An 18,173-nucleotide genomic window follows, 5' to 3' on the forward strand; every position below is an offset into this window, starting at 1 on the left:
AGGAAGGTGGCCACGGAGACCAAAATTAAACAAGGAACGTAAAATCCCATGACACCAAGCTGTGTCGTAGGCCTTCTCCAGGTCAAAAAGCACTGTTACTTGATGGTGGTGATTAGCGAAGGCCTCACAAAATAGAAGACTCTAGGGATAAAAGAGCATCAGTAGTAGACCTCATCTTTCGGAAGCCGTACTGTACCGAGGACAGGTACTTCCTCCTCTCCAAGTACCACATGAGTCTTATATCTTTTCTAATACTTTACAAATGCAGGACGTCAACGATATAGGACGATAGTTCGTAGCCTGAAGATTATCTTTCCCAGGCTTCGGAAATGGGAGAACCACTGCCACAGCCCAAGAAGTTGGAAAGTCACCGGTTCGCCAAATCATATTATAAAGATTTAATAAAAAGTTAAAAGCACTGTCAGACATCTGGCGCAAGAAGGCATAAGGAATATCATCTGGGCCAGGAGAAGAGTCATGACACTGGGACAAAGCAGTCCGCAACTCGGAGGCAGAGAAGAGGACATTATAAGACTCCCCTCCTGTGGAAGAGATTCCATTCTCTGGCGCCCGGGGCTGCAGGATGGCTCCGGGAAACACTGGCAAAGTGCTCTGTGAAGAGGTCGGCGACAGTCCTAGGGTTTGCCACCATTCGCCCAGAAGACAACAAAACTGGTGGGGAAGGAGCAGAATACTTCCCAGCAATTCAGCGGACTTTGTTAAAGACATCTGTAAGAGGAGTGCGGGCGTTAATGGAAGAGACATAAGCTTTCCAAGAGGCTCTTTGTGCCTCTTCCAAAACGCGGCGGGCTCGAGCTCGCACCGCCGAAAAGTGTCCAGACACTGCGGGTCCCCACGATGTCGCCGGAGACGAGAGAAAGCTGCCCGTTTCTCTTTCACCGCTTTAGTGCATGCTGCGTTCCACCAAGGAACGGGACGCTTAGTAAAGCGACCTGACGTCCTAGGGATTGTCTGAAGCGCTACTGAATGTAAAAAAATCGGTAAAATAATCAACAGCCTCAGCACAAGTAGAAAAGTCAGCCAACGGACGGATAAAAGAGCTAAGGTCTGTGAATCGAGGCCAATCTGCCTTGTCTAAAACCCAGCGTGGGGCCGGGACTGTGGCTCAGAGTTCACAGATTGTAATAAAATCGGAAAGTGGTCACTACCGTGTAAATCCGGTAGGACCCGCCAATTAAAATCAAGGAAAGAATTAGATGTACACAGAGAAAGATCGATAGCTGTAAAAGTCCCAGTAGGACTGTGGAAATGTGTAACATCCCCAGAATTTAAAACCTCCAATCCTCATCCTCAATAAAAGAACCGATTAAAACCCCACGAGGATTACTAGCACCTTCATCCCACAATGGGTGACGGCCGTTAAAATCTCCCAACAAAAGAAAAGGCGGAGTCAGCTGACGCACCAGGCCGTCAAGCTCACCCCTGGAGACAGGAAGCCGAGGAGGAGATATAAACTGCAAATGGTGTACAGTCGTCCCATAAAGACTTTAACAGCAACCACCTGAAGGGAGAGTTAAGTTGTAACGGGATAACAGGTATATCCTGACGGACTAGAATAGCTGTGCCACCGTGGTGGCCCTGGTCAGGGAAAGGAGTGCTAAAAAAGGCACGATAGCCAGGAGGACTAGAATAAGTACTATCACCTAGCATAGTCTCTTGTAGAGCTACACAGGCTGGAGAGAACTCCGACAGCAAAGCTCGGAGTTCCCCACGAGGCGCGAAGGCCTCTACAGTTCCACTGTAGAAGCTTGAAGATGACTATTTAGGTGCAGTGGACGGGCGAGCCTTTTGAAGGGCTGCCCGTGACTCACCTGACTAGAAATAATCAACCGACGAGAAGACACCGGGAGTTGAGATGTGCCGGGTCGTTGGACCGCAGCCTTTCGGCCTACCGGTGAGTGATGCGAACCATCATCACTCCTACCGGTCATCGGAGGACGAGGTCAGGCTGGACTGCACTTTTGATACAGCGGGTCCACGAGGGACGGCTGTGACAATATCATCGGACGTCTCCATGCTAAGACGGTCCTCATCACAAGAAGCCCGATCTGAGACGGAGGCCGTCACAGAAGGCTGGACAGAAACAACTGGAGCTACCATTGCAGAGCGGTCCCTGGAGGACTCACGATCATGTGCACCGGGAGAAACCTTAGATTGTTTAGGCTGAGCTAAATCTATCGACTCCGCAGAGCCACGGTGCCGTTTGGTCAGGCCCTTCAAAGGCTTAGGAGATACAGGTGGAAAATGGACATCTACTACATGGGTTACTTTGGTCAAATCCGTATTGTTTTCGTCATTTCTAAGAGATGACTCAACCGAGTCATTGGACAAAACGGCAAACCTGTTAGCCAGATGAACAGGACCACACGCCTCAACAGAGCGAGAGGTAGCAGGAGGAGTTGTCTTCAGACCGGCAGACTCAGCTGAAGAGCGAGCGGCCAATGAAGCATAAGATGTCGCACCAGTACCGTCCTTCTGGCGGTAAAAGAGTTCAAGGCGGGCGCTATCTAAACTGATGAACTGCCTGGAACATACTTGGTGAGCATCACGGCAATGAAAACAATAAGCAGCAGCATTGCAATGCTCCTCAGAATGTGAGTCTAGTGCAGAGCAATTACCACATCGGGAAGCCTCCTTGCAGGAGCTTTTACCGTGACCGTACGAATAACATGAGAAACACTGAAGAGGGCGAGAAACAAAATGCCTCATCCTAAGATTAATAGGTCCGATATTAACACGGTCAGGAAGGGTGGAACCAAAAAAGGTGAGGAGGACCATGTTGGAGGAGTTCCTCATCTTTGTCACCTTTTGGACTGAGCTAGGACACATTGCTAGTATTTCCTCATCAGGAATTCATAAAGATCCTGACTGTACACACAACCATAATTAAAGGTGGATGTGCCTTTATAGTCTGAAACATGCTGTCAGAAGGACATGGTAGATGTTGCAACATCCTTGCCTGCGTGATATCTTTCGCTCGCACTAGCACCCCCTTACCGTATTTCTTGAGGTTTCCCTCAGGAATCGTGCCGATCTCTTTTGACAGGTACCGGGAGGCATGTATGAAATTCCCGCGCCCATTTTTGTAGTACGCCATAAACCAACGTGGAGGCGGGATCTGGCGGACTTCAGGAACTGAACTCTCAGAATGGTGGTCCAAAAGATTTGGGATGTAGTCCGTGTCACTGTCCGAAATATTGCGAGAGTGGAGAAGTTCTGTCTTAAAGCCAGAACCAGCAAGGGGAAGAGATGCTACATGTTCATAAGCCTGACGGCTTCGTCACATGATAGAAAAGTCACATAGCAGCGGTTAGATGGAAAGTCCTTATCATAAACAAGTCGAATGCGAGAACTGTGCCATACACCTTGAGAAGGGAGTGCAAGGCGTGATAAGAAAATGATGAGTTAACATTTACCATCACAAGGGAGTCATATGTAGCAGAAATACGTCCTCAGAAGAACTCCCAGAACAGGAGACAGGCTCTTGTGGAGGGGAATCCTCCTTCCCACTCAGACCTGAAGATGACGTCTCGCGGGCCAGGTCAGCCACCTCACGAGAACCTGACAGTTTTTTGTGTTTCACCATATATATAAAGTTACACAAAAATGGCTCCAGGGCAAGGGAAACCACCTACTGGGACTACAATGGGAGGGAGCGCTGGCTGCCGTGGACGGGGTACCTCGTCCCCATGCGGACCAGTCGTTTTAAAAAAGGCCCCACATGATACGAATGTTTGTCCACGACAGAGCTAAGACCCTCACAAAGCATCCCAGCCTGGACACCCAACCATCCAGCACAGGACGGCCCTATTGGGCGATCCCTCCAGCGGGTGGCTCCGCTGGTCCACTGGCAGCCTACGTAGGAACCATTTAGTCTGGCCCTCACTGGCGACCTTACTAGCTTGGGTAGCCCTCTTCCCCTCGAAAGGGCAGAGCAGGGGCCTAACCCCCTCGCCAGGTCACAGGGGCACGCAAGCCTTCCTACCACGACAAGGCGGTTCCCATCTGGGGGGGCCCCGAAAGGGTCAAACCCAGTTTTGTGGTTATGAGAACAGTGACGATGCAACCTTGCAATGCCTCACACGGGTCGCCATCAGCAATGACCCGCCACACACCACTCCCCAAACACTGTCATGAAGTAAGTCCTTTTTACCTATCCTAACCTAACGTAAAGGACCACTGGTACTGGCAGTGCCTGGTTCATGGCGCACAACGTTCCCTTGTTCATGGCGAGTTGTTCAGCCTGATATCATTATAAGCAGGGTACCCGTACACACCACTCACCACCGAACTCTATGCAAGGAGCCCTTATCACCCCTTTAGGGCCCCTCACGGCACCATCTGGTGAGTGGTAGACATTGATCTCTTGCTTATGGTGCTGCAAGTGGACGACTAGTAGTGAAGCTTGAGGCCACCAAGGAAAAGAAGGACCTGCAGCCAGTTCCCTGCCTTGGTCCCCAGGCTGGACCCAACAGCCACCTCTTTTTCCCCGTGCAGTGCCCAAGGCCATTTTCCACAGCTGGAATTGCAGCAACCAGAAGACCAATTACCCTGGCCACTTCCCTGATTTTGTCTTTGTTTTTGTTTAGTAATTGTCTACAGTTTTGCAATATTTTATCCCTTCTGTGTAAGAGCAATGTAAGAGTCATGATCTTTTTTCAATGATGTTCCCCAGATATTCTATTCTCTTGTGGGTTCCAACACTGATTTTTCCTCATTAATGCAAAAACCCCTTTGCTTTAAAAATGTCATTGTGCTTTGTATGCAGTCATAACAACCTGCCCATGAGGAGTTACACATCAGAGAGTCATCAATAAAGCTGGTGATGGTGTATCATTGCTCTCTCAAATTTGTAAAAACAGGTTTCATTAATTTAGTAAATAGCCTAAGACCTTCTGATATTCCATTGGGGAGATATGTGAATTGATATATTTTTCCCTGATATCTAAAACAAAGATACTTTTGTTGTTCATCTGTTATTTTTACTGAATAATATGCGTGCCTTAGATCAACTGAAGCCATGTAATCATTCTTCTTAATAAATCTAATTGCTTGCCCAAAATTTTCCATTTCAAAATGTTTTTAAACAATGTGTTTGTTTGATTTTTCCAAATTAAGGACCATTCTGAATTCTCCATTCTTTTTCTTCCTAAAAAATGTAGGGAAAATTATTTGTTCATCTTGTTTTTTGGGTTTCTATGATCGCTTTAAGCTCTAACAATTCAGCAATTTCCTGAGAGATAACCCTTGTTAAAAACATATTCCACCCCATCCTCAAATAAGTGTTCAATACTACCTACATCTATGTCAAGATGGCAATGTGCAACAATGCCCAAAAAGAAGGAATCACTTGTAACCTTTTGCCATTCATGTAAAAACTTATGAAGTCTACTAGCTTTAAATCTTTGGTTTACCTTATTTAAGAGTTTAGCCAGGTAAGGTGCAAGCACGGAAGCAGAGTTTATGAGAACAATAGGAGGGACTCTATCAGGACCATAAGCCTTCTGAGGGTTTAGGCCAGTGGGGGCATCGAAAACATCATTACGAAGAATTTAATTGTAGACATGAAATAGTCAAAGAGATTAGGAGAGGGAGGGACAAGCCCAGAATCATCCAAGGTGGAGTTGTGAGCAAAGGTTTGAGAGAAGAGTTCATCTTTAGAGACAGAAGAGATGCCATCAGGATGAAATAAAGGAGGAAAGATGAAAAAGTGAAGTTATTGGAGATGTTTTTGGCTAGATGCAAGACGTCTGGAGAGGAGTTTGAGTTTGGAAGATTTTGACATTTTCTACTTGAAGTAGTGTTTGGCAAGCTGAAGAACAGACTTGGCATGATTCCGGGCAGAGATATAAAGTGCGTGAGATTCAGGATGGATGGATGGATGGATATTGATGTAGGCGCCGCAACAGCCAGGGTCATTTGGCACCGCTACCAAAATTTTTAAATATACGAAAAATATTTAAAAACAAAAAAGAAAAATAAAGAAAAATAATTATAAAAAAAACTAAAAACAATAAAACCAATACAATTAAAAGTTGCTAAAATACTAAAAGTACAATAAAATCGAATAAAATATCAAAATACATAAATAAAATTCTAAAATTCACAAATAAGGGAGAAGGCCAGCCTCTCCCAAAAAACCGAATAAATAATGGCCAAGGGCCAGACATGCTGGTCAAAGGACCTGATAGAGGTGATAGACACCGCTATCTCTACTGCAACAGCGGTAGAGGTAGCGGTGTCGCAGGTCTAGTAAACTAGGGCACTCCACAAGTAGGTGCCGTACTGTGAGTGGCACCAGGCAGTCTTCACAGTAAGGTTGAGGGTCCCTGGTCAGCAGGTACCTATTTGTAAGGTACGTGTGACCTATACGTAATCGCGCCAATAAAGTCTGTGCACGGCGATCCCGGACATGGGAGTATGTCCACTGAGGGAGAGTGGAAGTAGTGATCTCTCCCATTTTCGAGGTTGCGACCCCCGTTAGCCATCTCCTCTGCCATATTGCTGCGACAGTCTTACGAATAAGATCAAATACATCTCGAAACAGAGGCAGGAGATGGAGCGCGACTTGCTGCATCTTTAGCGAGGATGGATGGATGGATATTAATGTAGGCGCGGCAACAGCCAGGGTCATTTGGCGCCGCTACCAAAATTTTAAAATATACGAAAATTTTTTAAAAACAAAAAAGAAATATAAAGAAAAATAATTATAAAAAAATTAAAAACAATAAAACCAATACAATTAAAAGTTGCTAAAACACAAAGTACAATAAAATCGAATATAATATCTTCCCACTCAGACCTGAAGATGACGTCTCGCGGGCCAGGTCAGCCACCTCACGAGAACCTGACAGCATTTTGTGTTTAACCATATGTATAAAGTTACACAAAAAATTGGCTCCAGGGGCATAGGGAAACCACCTACTGGGACTACAATGGGAGGGAGCGCTGGCTGCCGTGGACGGGGTACCTCGTCCCCATGCGGACCAGTCATTTAAAAAAAAAAAAGCCCTACATGCTACGAATGTTTGTCCACGACAGAGCTGAGACCCCCCTCCCAAAGCATCCCAGCCTGGACACCCAACCATTCAGCACAGGACGGCCCCTATTGGGTGATCCCTCCAGCGGGTGGATCCGCTGTCCACTGGCAGCCTGCGTAGGAACCATTTAGTCTGGCCCCTCACTGGCGACCTTACTAGCATGGGTAGCCCTCTCCCCCTCGAAAGGGCAGAGCAGGGGCCTAAGACCCTTCTAGCCTAGCTCGGCAGGTCACAGGGGCACGCAAGCCCCCCCACCACGACAAGGCGGTTCCCATCTGGGGGGCCATCTGTATTGTTTCTTACATATAATAAATGTGATAACTGATCAGTATATATATATATATATATATATATATATATATATATATATATATATATATATATATATATATATATATATATATATATATATATATATATATATATATATATATATATATATATATATATATATATATATATATATATATATATATATATATATATATATATATATATATATATATATATATATATATATATATATATATATATATATATATATATATATATATATATATATATATATATATATATATATATATATATATATATATATATATATATATATATATATATATATATATATATATATATATATATATATATATATATATATATATATATATATATATATATATATATATATATATATATATATATATATATATATATATATATATATATATATATATATATATATATATATATATATATATATCCATCCATGCCTCCCGGTACCTGTCCAAAGAAATAGGCACGATTCCTGAGGGGAATCTGAAGAAGTACGGGAAGGGGGTGCTTGTGCGAGCAAAAGATCTTACGCAAGCTAGGATGTTGCAACATCTCCCATGCTCTTCTGACAGCATGTTTGAGACTGTTAAGGCTTATCTCACCTTTAACTATAGCAAAGGTTGTGTTTATAGTCAAGACCTCTATGAATTCCCAGAAGAGGAAATACTAGCAATGTGCCCTAGCTCAGTACAAAAGGTGACTAAGATGAGGAACTCTTCCAACATGGTCCTTCTCACCTTTTTTGGTTCCACCCTTCCTGACCGTGTTCATATCGGTCCTATCAACCTTAGGGTGAGGCGCTTTGTTTCTCGCCCTCTTCAGTGCTTCTCATGCTATGGGTACGGTCACGGGAAAAGCTCGTGTAAGGAAGCTTCCCGATGTGGTAATTGCTCTGCACTCGACTCACATTCAGAGGAGCATTGCAATGGTGCAGCTTATTGTTTCCATTGCCGTGATGCTCACCAGGTACGTTCCAGGCAATGCCCCAGGTATCGCCTGGAGCAGGACATTCTACAACTTGCTAACACTCAGTTCATAAGTCTATGTAGCGCCCGCCGTGAACTCCTGTACCGCCAGACGGACGATACAGGTACGACATCCTATGCTGCATTGGCCGCTCGCTCTTCTGCTGAGTTGGCCGGTCCGAAGACGACAACTCCTGCTACCTCTCGCTCTGTTGGGGCGGGTGGTCCTGTTCATTTGGCCAATAGGTTTGTCCTATTGTCCGATGATTCGGTGGAGTCAACTCTTAGAAGTGACGAGACAAATACGGACTTGACCAAAGTCACCCATGTAGTAGATGTCCATTTGCCACCTGTATCGCCTAAGCCTTTGAAGGGCCTGACCAAACGGCACCGAGGCTCCGCGGAGTCGATAGATTTAGCTCAGCCTAAACAGTCTAAAGTTTCTCCCGGTGTACGTGATCGTGAGTCCTCGAGGGACCGTTCTGCAATGGTAGCTCCAGTAGTTTCTGTCCAGCCTCCTGTGACGCCCTCCGTCTCAGATCGGGCTTCTTGTGATGAGGACGGTCTGAGCATGGAGACGTCCGATGATATTGTCACAGCCGTCCCTCGTGGGCCCACTGTATCGGAAAGTGCAGTCCTGCCTCGTCCTCCGAGGACCGGTGGACTTTGTTAAAGACATCCGTAAGAGGAGTATGGGCATTAATGGAAGACACATAAGCTTTCCAAGAGGTTCTTTGTGCTTCTTTCAAAACGCGGCGGGCCTGAGCTCGGCAGCGCCGAAAAGATTCCAGGCACTGCGGGTCCCCACGATGTCGCCGGAGATGAGAGAAAGCTGCCCGTTTATCTTTCACCGCTGCAGTGCATGCTGTGTTCCACCAAGGAACGGGACGCTTAGTAAAGCGACCTGACGTCCTAGGGATTGTCTGAAGCGCTAAAGAAATTGAAAAATAGGTAAAATAATAAACAGCCTCAGCACAAGTAAAAAAGTCAGCCAGCGGACGGATAAAAGAGTTAAGGTCTGTGAATCGACGCCAATCTGCCTTTTCTAAAACCCAGCGTGGGGGCCGGGACTGTGGCTCAGATTTCACAGATTCCAATAAAATCGGAAAGTGGTCACTACCGTGTAAATCCGGTAGGACTCGCCAATTAAAATCAAGGAAAGAATTAGATATACAAAGAGAAAGATCGATAGCTGTAAAAGTCCCAGTAGGACTGTGGAAATGTCTAACATCCCCAGAATTTAAAATCTCCAATCCCTCATCCTCAATAAAAGAACAGATTAAAACCCCACGAGGATTACTAGCACCTTCATCCCACAATGGGTGACGGCCGTTAAAATCTCCCAACAAAAGAAAAGGCGGAGTCAGCTGACGCACCAGGCCGTCAAGCTCACCCCTGAAGACAGGAAGCCGAGGAGGGAGATATAAACTGCAGATGGTGTACAGTCGTCCCATAAAGACCTTAACAGCAACCACCTGAAGGGGAGAGTTAGGTTGTACCGGGATAACAGGTATATCCTGACGGACTAGAGTAGCTGTGCCACCGTGGTGGCCCTGGTCAGGGACAGGAGTGTTAAAAAAGGTACGATAGCCAGGAGGACTTGAATAAGTACTATAACCTATCATAGTCTCTTGTAGAGCTACACAGGTTGGAGAGAACTCTGACAGCAAAGCTTGGAGTTCCCCCCCACGAGGCGCGAAGGCCTCTACAGTTCCACTGTAGAAGCTTGAAGACGACTATTTGGGTGCAGTGGACGAGCTAGCCTTTTGAGGCTGACCGTGACTGACATGAATAGAAATAATCAAACGACGAGAAGACACCGGGAGTTGAGGAAGTCTTTACTAAGGAATCTAAATTTGAAAGGCCACAGGGTAATAGAGAGACAGTCTATATGAAAGAGATTAAAGTAACCAAGCTTGAAATAAAAGAATTAATGAAGGAACTGGATGAAGACAAGGCAATGGGACCAGATGAAGTCTCAGGCAGAATACTGAAAGAATGTAGGGAAGAACTAGCAAGTCCTATATACATCATAAAATGCTCAATAGAAAATGGAACAGTACCAGTAGAATGGAAAAGAGCTGAGGTGGTTCCCATATATAAGAGTGGAAGGAAGGAAGAACCTCCATACCACATCCCTGTGATTCAAGTATGCCACTTTTCTTACTTTTTGATTCAGTTCATTTATTGAAGTGCATAAGGAATAATTGGTTGAATCAGAGAAATCCTATCCAAAGTTTTGTCATACCTTCACCATCTGACTTTCAAAATCAATATGAAGCAAAAATTCTGCCACTAAAGCAACTATACATAAAGGAACGCAGTCAGTGTGTTAAACTAGCTCCAGGTTTGTCTGAGAATGTGCTTTTTCCTACTAATTTAGAAAGGCAAAATGTGCAGTTAGTTGTAAGATTATTTGATGACAAAAGTGTTGCAGCACTGAAAATAATGAATAATTCTGATGAATCAGGTACTGTTGCTTTCTTGGAACAAATATCATGGTGGCAGATAGTAAATGTGAAAACTCCAGACAAAGGTGTTTACCTTCGTCAGGAAAAATTTAACCCTATTAGGCAGCATTCCTCAGTTGACCAAAATCTGTTATTTTTAAGTAATTTTGATCAGTGGCTTAAGGCCTGGGAAGAGTTGGAGGTTCAGAAGGAAAGGTCAGGTTAATTATCAAGAGAGACATGTTTTGTTCTTAGACACACTACATCAACACTGATAAAATTGTGTGACTATCTGCTGCAACACCAGAATTTTCAGTATGTGCTACTTGGAAAATTTCAAACACACAATCTGGAGTATAGGTTCTCACAGTATAGGAAGATGAGTGGGACTAATTACAATGTGTCTGTGGCTCAATCTACCTACCAAGTGTTTGAGGCCCTTATTGGCAACTTCAAGACAACTTTTATAGTGCAACAATCAAAGAGAAATTCTTGTTCAGTTAGGATTAAATGTTCAGGAAAAGGCTTTTGATATGAGTGAGTGTTGCTCCTGCAAAGCATCAGTGGAGAAACTACTGAGGATGTGTATCTGGCCAATAGCAAATATTTTATTAAATAATTTCTCAAAGACCTACAATAATACAATAATTCAGAACAACAAAAAAAGAAAACTCACAACACTTGAACACTGAGGCACAACGCAGTGACTGAGGCCAGTATACTGATAAACAGTTTTATTGTGAAATTTATTCAACAAATATTTTTGTATATAGTGTGCAATAATTCAGGATAGCTATAAGAGAAAACTGTCAACACTTGAACACTGAGGCCAGTATACTGTTAAAAGGCAACCAACATTTCTATGCTGAAATTTATTCAACAAACATTTTTGTAGTGTGCAATAATTCAGTATTGTAAAAAACAGAAAACTGTCAACACTTGAACACTGAGGTCAGTATACTGATAAAGGGCAACCAACATTTCTATGCTGAAATATATTTAATAAATATTTTTTTGTAGTTAGTGTGCATTATTATCCATTACTAGTAGTAGTAGTAGTATAGTAGTGTAATATTATTACTATTATCATTCCAACATGGTAATATTGTACGAAGTTCTTAAAGTATTTGATGTTTTCTTAAAATTACTATTAAAGAAACTCCTAAAGAAACTTGAAAAGTGAGTGATGCAGAAAAAAAAACAATAGTAACACTTATTTTAAAACATAATGATTGTTGGAGAGCTGTACCGGAGACAGAATGAGAAAAAAAAAAAAAAAAACGGGAAACACGGGTAAGTCTGCAGAGCGCGGGAGAGGGTCTTTCTGTGATGTCATCGATCCGAGACTCAGGGCCTTCTCGTCTAGAAGGTAGTGCCTGAACCCATTAAAGAGGGTGGTTTCAAGACATTTGTCTAATTCTCGTGGCTAACTCTCGATCCTGTTCGGGGACTGACAGTGGGCCTTTCTGTTCAGTCGATTTTTTTTTTTTTTTTTTGTCCTTGGCCAGTTTTCGTTCTTAAACAGAAAAATGAAAAAAATATGCACACACACACACACACACACACACACACACACACACACACACACACACACACACACACACACACACTATGATATAAAATTAGATGAACACATCTTTATTCAAAATGGATTATTGTCTATTAAGAATAAAATACTATTACTAGTTCTACTACTACTACATTTTTTCTTTATATTATGGCCTATGGGGCCTGTAGGCATACTTGAATAGTATATGTGGGAAGTGCTGTTCAGCTTCCGCCCATTAGTGGAGCAGGCATTTTATTTATAGTGGTACCCATATTAAAGCTCTTATCACCACCCAAGCGCATCTTTGTTGTAACCACCTAGAACCTGGGTATCATGGTGACATGTAGCTAACATCAAACCGCACCACAAATGGCATAGCTTCAAAGTGGTATGTGGTGGGATTCGAACCTATGCGTGGACGCCTGCCCGATCCCACGCTCACACCTTATCCACTACGGCACCGCCTCCTTAGTACTACCACTACTACTACTATTACTGATAATAATAATAATAATAATAATAATACAATGACAACAATAATGACATTGAATAAGTAACTATTCGATTCTTGAGTTAAGTATTCTGTTTTGAATGCATTGTTTCACAGCTTATATATCGATGTGGCCGTTTTCGACTTGACAGTGTTCAGCCAACCTGTGATGGTCGTCTGATTTGCCACGCTTCAGCTGGGAATAAGAATAAGAATGAATTAGAGTAAATACCTCATCACCTTCAAGCAAATATCAACTATTCAGAATAATGAGAGTGCATTATATTTCATCATAGTAAAAGTACCATACCTCATAATAGTAAGCCCTGACGGTTAGCAAGAAGTAGGTCCACATGAAGATAATCGCCCCGTAACAGTAAGCATAGGCGACCATCAAAAGTAAGTTTAATAGATACAGAAACACCACAACAATAATGCAGATGATGATATTTAGGGCTATCACAATTGTGTTCTTGATCAGGAAGGGGGTGATCAGAATCGGATCATCCTGAAAGGCAGAATATCATCACCAAGAAGACAATGATGACAAGGATAATAACATTAATAATGATGATAATGATGATAATAATAATAATAATAATAATAATAATAATAATAATAATAATAATAATAATAATAAAAATAATAATAGCAAAATTATAGCAGCAGCAGCAGCAGCAGCAGCAGTAGCAGCAGTAGCAGTAGCAGTAGCAGCAGCAGTAGCAGCAGTGGTGGTGGTGGCAGTGGTGGTGGTGGTGGCAGTGGTGGTGTGGTGGTGCAGTGGTGGTGGTAGTGGTGGTGGTGGTGGTGGTGGTGCAGTGGTGGTGGTGGTGGTGGTGGTGGTGGTGGTGGTGGTGGTGGTGGTGGTGGTGGTGGTGGTGGTGGTGGTGGTGTGGTGGTGGTGGTGGTGGTGGTGGTGGTGGTGGTGGTGGTGGTGGTGTGGTGGTGGTGGTGGTGGTGGTGTGTGGTGGTGGTGGTGGTGGTGGTGGTGGTGGTGGTGGTTGGTGGTGGTGGTGGTGGTGGTGTGGTGGTGTGGTGGTGGTGGTTGGTGGTGGTGGTGGTGTGGTGGTGGTGGTGGTGGTGGTGGTTGGTGGTGTTGGTGGTGGTGGTGTGTGGTGGTGGTGCAGTGGTGGTGGTGGTGGTGGTGTTGTTGAGTGGTGGTTGTGGTGCAGCAGTGTAGTGGTGGTGCAGTGTGGTAGTTGCAGTGGTAGTGGTGGTGGTGGTGGTGACAAAGTGGTGGTGTGGTGGTGTTGTTGTCAGCAGCAGCAGTGCAGTGCAGTGGTGGTGGCAGTGGTGGTGGTGGTGGTGGCAGCAGCAGTAGCAGTAGCAGCAGTGCAGCAGCAGTAGCAGTAGCAGCAGCAGTAGCAGCAGTAGCAGCAGTAGCAGTGCAGTAGTAGTAGTAGTAGTAAAGTAGTAGTGGTGGTAGTAGTAGTAGTAGTAGCAGTGGTAGTAGTAGTAGTAGTAGTAGTAACATTAGTAGTAGTAGTAGTAGTAGTAGTAGTAGTAGTAGTAGTAGTAGTAACAACAACAATGATTCAAGAGTCAAGCTTCCTGGTTTAGAGTCATTTGGTCCGTAAGCGATTGGTGCTCAGGTCATCAGGTCAACAAGGCAATTGATGCTGAAAACAGGTGATCATCAAGGCTGCTGATACCCAACCCAAATGAGATCCAAGTGAATCGGTCTCCAAACCTAATAATAAGCCTCTCTGTTCGTTCTCGCTGAGTGAGTCCGTATACATTAAAGTGTGTGTCAGAGAGAGAGAGAGAGAGAGAGAGAGAGAGAGAGAGAGAGAGAGAGAGAGAGAGAGAGAGAGAGAGCACCTAGAGAAACACCATTTTCTGTGCGTCAGGCAGTTTGGTTTTCGGCAGGGTAGATCCGCGGCAGACCTACATCTGCTGCTTGCCACCCAATTGAGTGCTGCACTTGATCAGGGCAAGACCACAGCCGTCGTGGCACTGGATATTGAAGGCGCTTTCGACCGGGTGTGGCACAAAGCCCTGATCACTAAAATTCGTGCAACTGGCATTGATGGTGCACTCCTGTCTCTGCTGGAGGATTATCTCAGCAACAGACACCTGAGAGTGACTGTCAGCGGCCAGGAGTCAGAGGTGCAGCCCATCCAGGCAGGTGTACCACAGGGAAGTTGCCTCGGCCCTCTGCTGTGGAACATCTACATCAACGACCTGCTGCACCTCATCCCCAGCGCAAGGGCTTACGCTGATGATGTAACTCTGACTAAGAGTTACCAGGCAGAGGAGGAGCCTGAAGCAGCAAGGCAGCTGGAGGACAGGTTGTGCCGCATCGTGGCCTGGGGCAACACCTGGCAAGTTAAGTTCGCCCCACAGAAAACACAGCTGCTCCTCGTCTCAAGGTCACGCTCAACCATGCGCATAAACTTCAACGGGGCAACACTTTCACCACAAGAGGAGGTAGAGGTGCTGGGGGTCACCTACGACCAAGGATTGACCTTCAGGACCCACATTGAGTGCCTTGCCAGGGCAGCCTCCGGGAAGCTCGCCTCACTCCGAAGAATGTCGTGGTTGCTGGATGGTGAGGGGCTAGAGCTGCTCTATAAAGCACAAGTAAGGTCCTCCCTGGAGTTCTCATGCCTTGCGGGGGGCGGCTCCGCCAGCAAACACCTCATCCTCCTGGACAAAGTACAGAACCGAGCAGCAAGGCTTATCAGGGACACTGCTGGGCAGCAGCCACGACTCCACACCCTCCAGCATCGCCGTGACGTGGCGGGACTCACGGTGATGTACAAAGTAGTGCAGGTGGAAAGAGTGAGCCACATGCAGGAGCTTCATCTGCCTGCACGCTCCCCTCAGGTCACCACCTGCATGGTCACCCAGACACCTGGTGAGCTCCTGCTGACCCGATGCAGGACATGGCATCACCAGAGACAATATATAAACTCGTGTGCAAGAAAATGGAACACTGTTGGCCTCACAGGAGATAAACCTCAGTGACACAAACACTCAAACATTTAAAGTGCAAGTGAACCATTGGTTACTGAGGCAAGGGTGAATCATGTACAGTGAACGTAGTATATTCAGTGTTACAATATAAGTTATTGTTGTACATACAGAATGTAATATACATCACCAGGGTTAAATTTTAAGATAGGTTGCACTAACCCTGTACCCTTTAGTCTGTAAAAACAACGTTCTTATGTAATGTAGAAGTTGTTTTCCCTGTACATTTGATCAGTATAAATATAAAAAAAGAGAGAGAGGTGTTGAGCGTTAAACGTTTTTATGCTAGTTTTTTGGTGTTGTTAAGCAACCCAGGGTTAGAAGGAATAACTCAGAATAATAAAAGTTTGTATATTATGTACAAAACTTACAAAGTGCTGTCTGTCCTTACACAACGTACAAGTTCATATGGAAGTGTGTTTTAAACTTAGGAATGAGTTCATAATGTCACTGAGTTCACCGAGTCACTTAATCCCAGCAGCACCACACGATGGACGCACACAGTTATGTTAAAAAATAAAACCATGATATTTTCAGGAAAAACATGAAAATTGTTAGATTTTAAATAACATACGTTCAGTTCTGCAAAGTGACCTGAAACTTCCTGATACGCAGAACCATTAGAACACATCACTGATACATAGAGATTCAGTGAAAAAGAAGTAGTGGTGTTCATGAAAACTTGTGAAATATTATTTTAGGTACTAGCTGTTTGTATGGACAGAGAGAAAGAGCTGCTGAAGCATCCTTTTTAGTCAACACTACCTCACAAATACCACTCTTCTTTGTGGGTAGGAAGGTGAAAAGAGATGATGGGCAGAAATACAAGTTCTGATACACAGACCGACATTCACCAAGTGCTGAGAATGTATCAGCCGCGTACACTGAAAAATAATCTTTTACAAGTACCATAGAGCTTTCTGCGACCATTATCATTACATTATTATTTACTGTAAAAGGGAAAGGTTCCAATCTGTACGATTCAAATATGTCCTTTGACTTGAAAGGTACGTGAATGACTATTGCTTCTGTTGTAAGACAGATTTTACCAATGGGTAATAATGATGGATCAACTGTTCATCAAATAAAGGGGATAGATTATAAACCCTTCTTCCAATTTCCAAGGTACATTTAAAGTCCTTTTCTGGAAAAAAAGAAGTGGTAACCCAACCCATGGCTGCATCCACGATATTCATTGTAATTCTGTGATCAGTGTGCAAAAGAGATGGAACAACATTCTCCAAAGCAGACAAAGCATGTCCTATAACAGAATATTCATACAAAGAATCTAATTTTCTTAACATCTCATTTACTGAGCGTCCAAGAAGATTTGTATAAGAAGCTAGTTCACTTATCTGCTTTTCCAGCCGAGCAATATTTCTGTAATATAAGTTGATAGCTTTGTTGTTAGCTTTAGCTACAAACATTAATTGGTTATATATATTTTTCAGCTCATCTACATCCTCATTCATTGCTGTTCCAAACAACATTTGAGACAGTTTACCTATTCCATCAATCAATCCTCTTTTAGTGCAGTTAGTGACAAACAGACTTTCATAATTTTCTAAAGCTAAGGTTATCGTGTCATTTACATAGCGCATCCGATCATGCAAAAGATACAGGATCTCATTGGGCTCCTTGGAATCGTCCGGGAATTCTTTTTCCAAATTTCCCAAAGCAGCGTTGAGCTGGCCTGCGACATCTCACAGCCTCTCTAGTATTTCCACCAGAGACTCGTGGGGCTAGGTAACCCACAAAGCGTCTTCAACCAGGTAGACTCTACCCAGATGTCCGGTCAGAGCTCCTGGCTTGAGAAGTGCAGGCTTTAAGGTGACGCTCGCATGCAGAACAAGGATTACCAAGAGGGTAAACATCTCTGGAATAGATTTAAGAGATTTAATTATGAGGACGAAGATTATAATCATGGGTTGCAACACCATGAGCACCACCAAGCCGAGTAGTTTTTTCCACATAGGCTGTTTCAACTAAATCTAGATTAGGCTTGGCATCGGTCCATTTAAGCCCATCGCAGTGCACTACTTCCAGCGTGTTTAGCAATGGTTCTAGTATTTCAAAATTATGTCCGTGGAGTTCGATTACTACCAGATGTGGTCCAACAAATTTAGAAGCTAACATTGCGTTTCTCTCAGGGACCTTAACAATTACTGAATCACCTATTTTAATTCTTACAGGTGAAGAACGCCGGTGTTGCTGTGGATAGATGGATTTTAAAATAAGGCGCCGCAACGACTAAGGTCATTTGGCGTCGCTACTATAAATTGACTGCCACTAACGTGTATCTAAAAAAAACTAAGTAAAAGTAATTAAGAACAATACAAGTAAAAAAGT

The 18,173-nt window shown here is 43.9% G+C and overlaps 1 protein-coding gene across 8 annotated transcripts in view; it reads right to left on the reverse strand.

The window, feature by feature from the left end:
* Positions 1-12,698: 12,698 nt before the first annotated feature.
* LOC123516296 overlaps positions 12,699-18,173 on the reverse strand; it is a 32,767-nt gene continuing 27,292 nt past the window's right edge. For 5 of the 8 annotated variants that reach the window (XR_006678151.1, XM_045275571.1, XM_045275569.1 and 2 more), the window contains 2 exons: positions 13,159-13,356; positions 12,783-13,044 (listed from right to left, as the gene is read on the reverse strand). Coding sequence is in view for 5 of the 8 variants with exons in the window: in XM_045275571.1 (XP_045131506.1) it covers positions 12,967-13,044; positions 13,159-13,356 (276 nt within the window). In the remaining 3 variants the exon portion in view is untranslated. Of the gene's footprint in view, positions 13,045-13,158; positions 13,357-14,314; positions 17,701-18,173 lie in introns of those variants that run through there. The other 3 variants (XM_045275568.1, XR_006678153.1, XR_006678152.1) reach the window with 3 other exon arrangements.

This window comes from Portunus trituberculatus, chromosome 40, assembly GCF_017591435.1.
Source record: "Portunus trituberculatus isolate SZX2019 chromosome 40, ASM1759143v1, whole genome shotgun sequence".
Taxonomy (NCBI): domain Eukaryota; kingdom Metazoa; phylum Arthropoda; class Malacostraca; order Decapoda; family Portunidae; genus Portunus; species Portunus trituberculatus.